The sequence below is a fragment of the Trichechus manatus genome, unplaced genomic scaffold (assembly GCF_000243295.1).
Source record: "Trichechus manatus latirostris isolate Lorelei unplaced genomic scaffold, TriManLat1.0 scaffold00075, whole genome shotgun sequence".
NCBI lineage: Eukaryota > Metazoa > Chordata > Mammalia > Sirenia > Trichechidae > Trichechus > Trichechus manatus.
The window spans coordinates 13,033,227-13,045,910 of record NW_004444011.1 but is presented as its reverse complement, the minus strand read 5'-3'; the positions used below and the strand labels follow the sequence as shown (position 1 = coordinate 13,045,910).

General features: G+C 36.6%; 1 protein-coding gene across 1 annotated transcript in view; it reads right to left on the bottom strand.

Moving 5' to 3' along the window:
- CUBN (cubilin) overlaps positions 1 to 12,684 on the bottom strand; it is a 396,867-nt gene that overhangs the window by 88,131 nt on the left and 296,052 nt on the right. The window contains 5 exon segments of the mRNA XM_004391280.1: positions 4,670 to 4,851; positions 5,506 to 5,646; positions 6,295 to 6,504; positions 7,890 to 8,068; positions 9,478 to 9,652. Of these exon segments, the coding sequence (XP_004391337.1) occupies positions 4,670 to 4,851; positions 5,506 to 5,646; positions 6,295 to 6,504; positions 7,890 to 8,068; positions 9,478 to 9,652 (887 nt within the window).

Here is a 12,684-nt window from a genome sequence, read left to right as displayed (position 1 = left end):
AAAAAAAAAAAAAACCAAACCCATTGCCATCAAGTCAATTCCAACTCATAGCGACATTATAGGACAGAGTAGAACTGCCCCAAAGGGTTTCCAAGGAGCAGCTGGTGGATTCGTAGTGCTGACCTTTTGGTTAGCAGCCAAACACTTAAGCACTGTGCCACCAGGGCCTCAGTAACTACAAGACTAATGGAAAATATTGGGAAACATGATCAATGCCCTTTATCCCTGTTCTTATGTCTGCCCCCAGCTTAGATTCACAAGGACTAAAAATTGTGCAGTCATCCATTTATCACATGGAATTCTGCTTTTAAAAGCAACCAGAGTGCTATTTCAACTCTCGTCTTCCACCCTCTTTTGTATTCAAAAACTACAACTCCCAGCAAAAAAGAGGGTAGAAAGTGGGCATATGAGACTTAGATCAGGCTCTAAAATTTGCTATAAGTAGTAACAAAATCAGACACCAGTCCCACTGTAGTGTACACTGAGTGGAATAGTTTTTCGTCTTCTCCATTAGTGCAATGAGTCAGATAGACAGCTGAGTTTGAAGGAATTTTATGCTCAGTACAACTAGATAAGGGATTAGACTAGGAGCAGTGCACTTATAGCTGCCCTCGCTCCACTTGTAGATATTAAAAAAGTTTTTGTTTGCTTGTTTGTTTGTTTTTTACAAGTTTCCAAGTAGAGGATGGGCAAAGTGCAATCCACAGAGCCTTATTTGGAGCAAAGTGAAGAGGAAACAAAACTAACTTTGAACCTATGAAAATAGATTTTAGAGAAAAGGAATGTGGACATAATATGAAAGATTCAGAAAAATAAACTAATTCTGAAGGAGATTCCTTACTGCAGTTCTTTATTTTCCCAACAAAAAAGACTTGTAGATATATTTGTAGGTTTCCCCAACTAGATTGTCACCACTCATGAAGCTCAGAGGTTGATAAGCTCCAGCCACACACATAAAGCTGTTATCTTAGTTATCTAGTACTACTATAACAGAAATACTACAAGTGGGTGGCTTTAACAAAGAGAAATTTATTCTCTCAAAGTCTAGGAGGCTAGAAGTCTGAATTCAAGGTGTCTGCTCCAGGGGAAGTCTTTCTCTGTCAGCTCTGGGGGAAGGTCCTTGTCATCAATCTTTCCCTGGTTGAGAAGCTTCTTGGTGCAGGGACCCCGGATCCAAAGGATGTGCTTTTCTCCTGGCTCTTGTTTCTTGGTAGTATGAGGTCCCCCTGTCTCTCTGCTCGATTCTCTCTTTTATACCTCAAAAGAGATTAACTTAAGACACAACCTAGTCTTATATATTTAGTCCTGCCTCGTTAACATAACTGCTTCTAATCATGCCTCATTAACATCATAGAGGTAGGATTTACAACACATAGGAAAATCATAGAGATCACAAAAATGGTGGACAAACTCACAGTACTGGGAAACATGGCCTAGCCAAGATGACACACATTTTGGGAAGACACAATTCAATCCATGACAGCTGCCAATCAGCTTTTTAGTATTTCATTCTTAAATATAAATGACTATCCAAGGGCATTCAGGGAAATGTCTAATGGAAAAGGCAGACCTAAATAAATAAATAATAGATACTTGAAGGAAACTGACCACAACAGAAGCAACATAAAAGTTCAAAGTTATGATTAATATATTCAAAGATGTAAAAGAAGATATTCCACCCATAAAATATGAATGGAATGCTATATAGGTAGAATATTTATAGAATAAGAACGAGCTGTTGGAAACTAAAAATAAAATAGAATCATTTAAAAATATAAGAGAAAAATCATAAGCTAAAATTTAAATCTCTAAGAGGAAAAAGACAAAGATAGAAAACAGAAAAAAATGAAAATCTGAGGATCAAAACAGGACCTCTAATATTCCATCAAAAGGAATTTCAGAAATAGACTATATGGAAGGAAATGATAAAAACATAATGCAAGAAAATATCTCAGACTTAAGGATGTGAGATTTCTGATTGAACAGACCAAAGAGTACCTAGGACAATGGATGAAAATAGACCTACACAAAAACACATCCCTGAGACATTTTATAGTACCAGTGATAAAAGCATGATCCTAAATCTTACAGAGTAAAACAAAGATTGGTAACATACTCAAGACAAAAGATAAGGAATGATACTGAAAATAGCAACACTAAACCCATTACTGTCTAGTCAATTCGAACTCATAGTAACCCTATAAGACAGAGCAGAACTGCCCTACAGGTTTTCCAAGGAGTGGCTGGTAGATTTGAACTGCTGACCTTTTTAGTTAGCAGCCGAGCTTTTAACCACTGTGCCACCAGAGCTACGTAACAACACTGGGAACTAAGAAATTAATATCTTAAAAATTCAGAGGGATAATGTTTTCATCTTAGACTTCTATATCCAGTCAAAATACCAACAAATAATGAGGGTAAAATAATAATGATTTCAAGTAAACATATTCTCAAAAAATTTGACCCATGTCTACGTCCTTTGGGAGCTACAAGAGCACATGCCGCATCAAAAGGAGGAAATTAACCAAGAATAGTATCAGAAAGCCAAGTATCCAGTCCAGAAGAGGGATGAAGAGTTCCAAATTTGATGGTGAAGGGAAATCCCAAAATGACAGCTGGCATCAGGCTTGGAGCTGATGGGCAAAGGCTCAAGGAAGGATATTGCTAAGGAAAATAAATGGAACTGATAGGTGTGCTTGATTACATAAGGTGAAGCTGTACACCTTGGGTGGAAGGTGTGAGGAAGAATTAGTGATAAATGCATAGAAAACTAAGAACGTATGAAAATGATACAATTATTATTTCTTGGAAAAACAAAAGCAAATGTTACCATAGTACACTACTGGCTTAGTTGTGAAGGATACTTACACAATCACAGTTATGTAAACACTAAATAACAATTTAAACAAAGTCTGTAGCTTAAGTATTTTGTGAAGAAATTGGGGACAGCGCTGAACTATGGAACATCCCTGTGTGTATTTGTGGTGCTGCAGGGGGTGATTTGTGAAGAGAGCTAAATCCTCATGTTCCATAGTGAGATGTCTACGGATAATGTCTGAGACTAAAAATCATGAAGTAGCAGAATAAGAATGTTGTTTTAAAATAATGACAAATATCAGAAGAAAGTACCGAGAGTTGAAAATGAATGCCTTTGGCATCTAGGATTCAGAGATGCGGGAGGGTGGGAAAGTCAGGGTTCTGATTTTGTTGTTGCTGCTATCAATTTTATTATTTGACTTCTAAAATTATGTAGTTTTCATATTATCTTTCCTGGAGGACATGTGAATATTCTCTTGCTAAGATTCCTAATAATCATTATATTCAGTATGAACTCAACTATATAAGCAATTTTAAAGAAAAAAAACAACTGTATATACATCAAAATTTTAATAATGGGCATATAGAATTCCAAGTATTTTTCTATTTTCTGAACTCTCCAGTGTTCAGTAAGCGTTTGCTATATTTATGATCATAAAAATAGATGAAAATGAGTATACAAATGCATTTATACTACATGATTACAACTACACCTTCTCCACACTTATCAACTATCTCGTAATCTCACATTTTGCATTTATGACAACAGTAAAAAATCTACTATCTGACTATTTTGTGCATTAACAGTGTATATCTAGCAGTAACAAATGCTGAGGTGTGAGGCGAGAGTAACGCTGCTTTGATGGTTATGTGTCAAGTTGGCTGGGCCATGATTCTCAGTGGTTTGGCAGCCATGTAATGATGTGATTTGGCAGTTATGTAATGATGTAATTTGGCAGTTATGTAATGATGTGGTCATCCTCCATTTTTATATAACGCTGATTTTGCATAACAGCCTGGTCTTTGGAATCTAACCATGTTGATAAGTGAGGAGAAGGTGTATATAAAATTATGCATTGTCAAGAAAAAATAAGGAAATGCATCAAAATATGGTATAGTGGGAATAATTAGTTTCTTTAGTTACTTCCTTCTTGTCTATATGTTCATTTAATAATATTTTTAAAAGTTCCTTTAAAATAAACAAGCTTAGTTCAAAGTTTCCTCACTTTCAAATAAAAGGAAACACACTGGGTTTCATAATTTTCAATATCTGATAAAAGACAATGTGTGTGTGTGTGTGTGTGTTAACAGTATATCATCACAATTACGGATCTCATTTTCTTTCTTTAGCTAAGATAAGCTAAGAATACTAAGGGCACGTCTCACATTATTTGAGGTAGAAAACATGGACGGCAGGCAACAGAGGTCTCCCATGAGGAGTCCTTCAGTACCCCCGACAGAGAACAATAATTAAGCAAGCAGACTACATATCTGCTTAAAACTTTTGGTGGTGGCTTGTGCATAACTCTGGTCCGGTTAAGTTATGGGTGCCCCATGGCTTTACCTTTCTCTCTCTACACAGTTTTGGCATATGCAATGATCATTTGCTCTTAAAATTTATCCTAGCTATGACCCTGATGTATATAATAACAACTGATGGACTTCTTAAACCTGATTTAAAAATTATTTTGGAAGTTGATTGTGATTTTGTTCCATCTAAAAGACCAGAATTTGTCTGAGATATAGTTGCATGGATGGGAATATCTCTGGCCTAGTTTTCTGACTATGATTTATAGGTCAATAAACTCCTCAAACAATGGATATAATTCCCCTGACTGCACAGAACACTTACTGTCACATGCTCGTTGCTGCAGGATGGATGAGCTTCCAGCCTCAGGTTGTTAAAAGTTAGAGTGATCCGCCTTCCTTCCTGCACAGTGATTCTCCACTCGCAGATCCGGCTGTGAGGATTTGGGTTCGGATAGTTGGGAGAAGCAAATGTTCCAGTAAGGCCCTGGAGATTCCCACCACACTCTGAAGGGGAAAAAATTCCAACCAAATCAAAATGACCCCATCTATTATAAGGAATGCTCTTAAAATTAAAGTTTTATTTTTTTGTTTTTACTATCCTGCTAGATAAAATCATTGCCCTTATTTATTTACTACTATATGTACCTGAGGACTTTTTATAGAACATTTACATTCATTTCCTGTCTCTATTAATACTTAATCTTTGCTCCCATGGATAATAGTTACTGGCAACATTTTAATTTTTATCATGTCCTAAGAAATATGAAAGACCAATCTTAATAGCCAGGAAACAACGAAAGGCTAAAATAATTACCCGATTTTTTCAGGCAAAATATTTATTTCACCTATATTTGCCAGGATATTTGGGAATGCAAATTCTGAAAAAACTATAGGGCCCATGGACTGGCTTTCTTAAGATAAGTATTGTCAAAAAAACTCTCATCCCCTTATTACATCTCTCATTATTTTCCTTTGATTACAACTTATGACAGTAATTTCTCATTTACTGGTGTAACCAAATGATTAATGTCTGTCTTTCCATTAAACATTTTTGGTTCTTCTTCTTACTGTTGTAACATCGGTGCCTAGCAGAGCATCCAATCTAGGTGCTAAATAACTTTTATTTATTTATTTATTTTAGTGAATCAATTAACTTACCTTCCATGCTAGATTCAAACCGCAATCTGAATCCTGCGGCAGTAAGAGAGCCATCTGTGACAAACCTGACCAAAGCAACATTGCCAGAAGTGTCCATGCTGTCAGGAATGGTGTTTCCACAGAATCTGCCCAATACATGTCCTGTGGGAGTCAAATCACTAAGTAAGTATATGTGCAGGTGATTGTTTAACCTCTGCTTGAGGTGTTCGGCACTTTATAGGGAAAATAATAAAAGACAAGACCCTTCCCATGAAGAAATGGTACGCTCTGTCAAGAAAAGCAAGACAATATGAATAAAAATGAACATTTTCAGATACATGAAGTATAATAAAACTACAACCAATTAGGACAAAGGCATCTAAGTACAATGACAAAGCCTTGCTCATTTGGTTAAGGAAATAATCTGAGACAGCAGAGTGACAAGTGCCCATCATATTATTGCTAGAATACATTACCCTTTCCTCTTCTTACCTTATAGAATACCCCTAAGATAATTGCATATAGCACTGGAGGGACCAACACGAAGAGGATGACTTCCCAGTTCAGCGCTCCAACAATGTGGTCTCCAGAATAAGCTATATATGGACTCCCCCAGGGCTATAGACACTGATTGTTTATGGGTAGGAATCAAGGGCAAAAAGAGCTGGTGCTACTCAAAGCTCACTGGTCTGCACTTCTCTGCAGAATCGACATGTTTTTGCCTTTCTTGGAAGTTAGGAGATTTCAGGCACGGAATAACTACTCATGAAAATAAACACTTTCAAAAGAGAGCAAACATATTTCACTGACCAGAGGTATGGTTTTCCCAGATCTCCACAAAGTCTTTTTCACAGTTGGAGGAATTCTGAAGGTTAAAGTCTTCAAAATGGATGGTGAAATAGTGTCCTGAGAGACCCTGGAGATGCCACTCACAGAATAAATTGTCTCTATAAGGAAGTGTTGGATATCCAATGCTTTCAATGACACCACTTTGCCCAGTCACTGTTCCTCCACACAGGGCTGCAAAAAAAAAAAAAAAAAGCAATATTCTATTACAGGTTTTTTTTTTTTTTAATGTCACCAGCATATTTAAATTTTTTAGGTGCCAATGAATGGGCACTGAAATTTTTAAAACTCTGAAAATGTTTGCTTAGCGTCCTCCTTATTTGAAACCTAACATAGATGCAAAGGGAAATGATACCACAAGCCCAAGCCAATGATGGGAAATGGAAGATGGAAAGACTATTGAGTGGTGTATTCTGTAAAATCTCATTAATTTGCTTGGGACACTATGTAAGACCTTTCAGTGACACGTTTCATTTTAACAACCAACTGCCTAGTCTGCTGTGTTCAGAAGGATGCTAAAAATTGAGTCTAAGTTCAGTGGATGGGGTGCTGTGGTTGATTAGTGATGCCTGCCGTTTCTGATTTAACTATTAAATAATTGTTCTACTGCAGTAATTGATATCTTCAGGACTTGAAAACTGAGAATCAATTCTTTCCTATCAGCTGGATGCAATAGCTACACTGAATTATATGCAATTTGTCTCAGCATATAAAATCAGCTACAGTGTATGTTAAATATTATTACAATTAGGCTTTCTAGTTTTTGCTGTAATAAATAAATTTGGTTTATGTCCAGACTAGACCCACCAGATACTAAATTCTATGTCATTGTGGACTATATTATAGTGAATTTTCAGTATGCATATTTTTGGTAGTTTTAAGAATAAAGAACTCAAAACATTGAGAAGACATATTTGCTTTTTATCAGGGATTGATTTGGCACTACAGACCTGGGGCGGGGGAGCTGTTATTCTACTAATGATGAAGAGTTTACAGTCACTGTTCTAAATAACATTCTTTGATTACTAAATAAACTGTTTTATTATTTAAAGTAATATAATACATATTTGATGGTGAGGGGAAGAAACAAAAATTTATTTAACTGAATATGTTTTTCACAAACAAGTTAGGAAAAAATACAAAATATTCGAATTTACTAAAAATAGTGTTTTAAAATAAGAAAGTGAAAATTAAAAATAACAACTTTATGGTTTTAAACACTTATATTCCTTATTTATCTATTCCTATCATCAAAATAGGAGCTGTAGTGGTGCAGTGGTTAAGAGCTACAGCACGCTACAGCTGCTAACCAAAGGATCAGCAGTTCAAATCCACCAGCCTCTCCTTAGAAACACTATGGGGCAGTTCTACTCTGTCCTATAGGGTCGTTATGAGTCAGAATTGACTCGATGGCAACAGGTTCGGCTTTTTTGTTTGTTTATCATCAAAATAGTCCTTAGAGAGAAAGATTTCTTTTAAAAGAAGGTATGATTTTTTAAAATGCGTTAACACATTCGTTTTATCACTAATTTCCTATTGAATATAAAAAATGTTGTTACCTATGGAATACTTAGCCTTGAATCCAACATGAGTAGGGCTGTTATCAGACCGGAATCTCAGGTACATGACTTCTTCTGAGGACCACTGACTTCTGGGCAGAGATATCCCACAAAACTTGGAAAGTATTGGTGCATTTGAATCAGCTCCATCCCGCAACTCAAGGTAATTGGAAGTACAGCTAAAGTGAGAAAAAATTCTGTGTAATGTATAAGGCCAATTGCTTTGACATAGTCTGATGATAAAGACATCAATGATTTTCTCTGAGGGTATTATTAAATCATTCCTGCAGCATAAGATACTATGACAGTCAGTTTAAGCTACATGTCTCTTAAGAATGCCGTATAGTATTTTTCCTAATGAAAATAAACTCCTTATTTAGCTCAGAAAAGATAGGTATTACATGTACCACACAGAAGAATATTGACTTGCCTTCCATAATTCTGTATTAGTTTTACAAATATAAAAGTCATCCTCAATTTACTTCCTAGGAATTAAAAAAAAAAAAAAAGCTACAAGTACTTTGTTTCACATGATGATTTGACATGTTTCATATAACACAGATAAACTCTTGACAGTTCTCCACCCAGGCTAATGGAGAGTCTCAGCTGGAATTTTCTGGGTGTCCGTAAAAGCAAACAAATATTTACTCAAAATGTATGAGCAAGTCAATCAGTTAATACTCAGTGAGTAGAAAGGTAGCATTGTATCAGGTGCCTACAATGGTAAGGAAAAGCTCTGTATCCAAGTTTTGTACCGTACATGTATTTATGTAAATGTATACACACTTTTGTTAAAGACAAAACTACAGATTTTTTTTTCAGTCTATGTAATTACCCTTTGTGTTCAACATAGTAAGACATACTCCATGGTTTGTAACTCTTTAAGAATTCTTATTAAATAAAACCCAAAAAACCTAACTCATTGCCATTGAATCAATTCCAACTCAAACTGACCCTATAGGACAGAGGAGAACTGCACCACAGGGTTTCCAAGGCTGTAAAAATTTATAGAAGCAGATTGCCACATCTTTCTGCCAAGCAGCAGCTGGTGGGTTTGAACTGCCAACCTTTCGGTTAGCAGCCAAGCACTTAACCACTGCACTACCGGGGCTCTCTTATTAGATACAGATAGGGAAATTGTACTGTACTTGGTTTGGTCCTGTTTCTGACACTGGTGATCCGTAATGTCAAATCACACAAATTCCCATTTGTTAAACAGATATTTTATCATTATGACATTGAGTATGCGACTGGGCAAATAAATACTCATCTACCAGTGTCACTATACTTTTCCTTGGGGAGGAAAATGGATAACATAAATCTCAAGCAGCCATTCTCAGTGTCTCCTGCAGGATGTATATAGGATCACCAGGGACAATATCTGTGTACATAATCTACTTGGCTGATGGGAAAGTGGCTGACAGATAATGTTTCTCAGGCTTCGGGCAATAAGCGTTTCCCTTCATCCCTAGATTTCCTATGCAGTATACCTATACTGGTGTGAAAATAAGGAATAAATTGTTCTGAGACATGACAGCTAAAAAATAGTAACTCTGGGTAAGAGAAAAATTAAATGGAAATAACCTACTTGGGTGTTGCTTCAATATTGAATTGGTCTTCAAACTGCAGCTGTATGCGCTTTCCAGGAGGAGCAGATAGGATCCAAATGCAATCAGTGTGTTGAGGGTAATTGTCAGGGTGGTTGGGGGAGGTTACATACCCAGCGGAATCAGCATCATGGATATAAATATTGCCACCACAAGCTGTCAGGAAGCACAGTTAAATCAATCTACAATCTAGTGAAGGAGGGCACAGTCAACTGACACCATCATTTTTTTTAAGTCAATTTATCTACATTTCCAATCTCAATTTCCTTTCATCTTGAATTGTCCTTAATTTCTTCTTAAGCAAACAAATTCTGAATTCGCTATTGAGGGAGCCACCAGGTGTTATCACTCGTTAATTTGCCAAATGATATACTTCTCTTCCTTAGAGCCAACAAAATAATTATGGTACAAAGTACATGCAGAACATCTGTGAAGCATTAATATAGGCTTAAACAAAACATGCAAGTATCCTAGCAGTTTTAATTTCCCACTGATTGAACACAGTTCAATGGAATGATGCAGAGTCTTACTCTTTAAATATTTAAAAGACTAAGCAGATTCCTACACCTCTGTGGGCGTTTGTTCATTATGTTTCTGTAGGATGTAGATGCATTTGAAGAATAGGAGATGAACGGCATGAGACAATTAGTCTTTTTTTTTTTTTGCAAGAAGATAAAGGAGCTTTTATATTTCTGTTCTAAAAGACCAAAACATTATATTAAAATATTTTCTTTTTATTAATAAACATTCATTGGAAATCTCAACAAAGAAATTATGCAGAAGTGAACTGTATACTTACAGTGCCAATGTAATTAACCTGTCCAATAACTTAGCCTCGCAGATACTTGATCTATTAAACTCTAGTGACATTTATTTCTGCTCTCACCCAGCACTTATGGTCACATTCTGAATTTTGTCATTACCCAGAACTCCTCCATCTCTGAAATAATAAATTTCAAATTCCTTTGACTGCCTTCAACTTCCTTGCCCCTTATTTTCCTTTAGACTTGCCTTGCAAAATCCCAGTACCGTGATTATTCTCTATTCAACCCATTCATGAAAATTGATGGCACTACAAATACATGTTCTCTAACCTCAATGCTGTCAAGCATTCCTTCCTTTCTTTTGCTATAAACTACAACAGCCATGTGAAACTCTATTATGCTCCCTAAACTCCTTTATGTATTCTCCCCATTTCCTCTTGATTCTCAGCACACTACTTTGAGTTCTACTTCAGAAAAAAAAAAAATCAGATGAGAACTCCCTCCATTTGTTACCGCTTTTCTATGGTTGCTAACCAAAAGGTGGGCAGTTCAAATCCACCAGCCGCTCCTTGGAAAACCTATGGGGCAGTACTGCTCTGTCCTACTGGGTCTCTATGAGTTGGAATCGACTTGATGGCAACAGGTTTGTTTTCTTTCTGTTTGGTTTTGGTTTTTGGCCAATCCTTGGCAAATTCATCAGCATCTCTACTCTCTTTTGTTTTTCTCCTGGACATTGTCTTCCTGTATCTCTAGATCAGGTTCCCATTCTGCTCTCTCTCCTCAGGGACCGTGTTCTATTTAACCCTTCTCTTCTTCCTGTGCTTTTAATCTCTCTCTCTTTCCTCTCCCTTTCTCTCTTCTTCTTTCCCTTTTACATTCCACATTTCACTTGGTCATATAATTTACAGTCACTTTCTCTATTCCTCACCCCTTTTTACTCCTTCCCTGTAACTCTTTAACCCTATCAAAGCACTCTTGCCCTGGTTCTCAATCACCTCACAATGGTATAACCCAAAGATCCTTTTTTAATATTTATTTTATATCCACAGCACTTATCATAGTTGGCTACATCTTCCTTCTTTATAGTTTCTTCTCTTAGCTTCCTAGACACCAACTTCTCCTTGTTCTTCTTTTATCTCTCTGATCATTCCCCTTCTGGTCCTTGGGTGCCTCTTTCCTGACATTTCTGGAGATTTCCAGGAATCCCTCTGTGGCCTTTCATCTTCTTGCTCTAAATATTTCTTTGATTAATGCCATTCATCCTCATGACTTAAACAATAACCGGTCTGCTAATGACTCCCATATTTACAAATTCAGCCCAGATTCCTCTTCTGACATCCAGAGTCACTTGTCCAATGGATGTAATTCAGATATTTCAAATTGAACACATCCAAAACTAATCTTAGCATCTGCTCACCATCCAGAGTTCCATATATGAATGAATGATAGTATCATCTCCCGCAATACTAACACTCCCTACCATCTTTCCTACTTTTGCTTTTCTCCTTAGCATATTTTACCGTATAACATAGCATATAATTTACTTATATACTGTGTTTTGACAATAAAAACAAGCTCCCTGAGGACATAGATTTTGTTTGTTTACTGCTATATCCCCATCATCTAGTATGGTGCCCATCACATGGCAGGTTTTCAAAAACGTTTATGGAATGAATGGATGGATCCACCTGGTCAGAAATGTAGGGGTCATCCATGGCTCCTCTCCTCTTCCATATCTAACTGACCTTCAAATTCACTCAATGCCACATTTATAACTTCTCTCAATATGTTCTCTCCTCTTCATTCTTCTGCCACTGCCTTGGTCTAGGACCTAATAATTATTTCCTGAATTACTCTTTCATCTTGTCTCCCTACCTTAGTCTTGCTCCCTCTAATATGCCTTCAATGCTGCAGCCCAATTAATGTTTCTAATGATCATGTCACTCACACTTTTGATTAAAATCTTTTAATGGTTCCCCATTTTCTTCAGGTTAACATTCTAACTCTTTATCATGGCATCTACCGCCCTTAGTATTATGATTTCTGCCTGCTTCACTACCATTAAACCTACCTCCTTTTGACCTTATCTCATACCATTGAGACTTTATATGTTCTCACATTCTTTCTTTACTGATTGACAAATCTCTATTCATCTTCCTCCTCTGTTTCTCTTATGCATTTACATAGCTCCTCATAAACTCCTCTGTCTAGCACTTGTTCTACCATGTTCTAATTGTCTCTGTTTCTCTGTCTCCTCCACTGTACTGTGAACTCCTTGACAGAACTTGGTCATTTACACAGTATGAAGCACTTTGTAAAGGTTTGACAATTAATAAACCAATCAATCAGGGTAAGATTAAAAAGCAGCTAGCATAGGGACATAGAAATCTCAGTCAACTATACTGAAAAAGTGTCTCTGGAGAA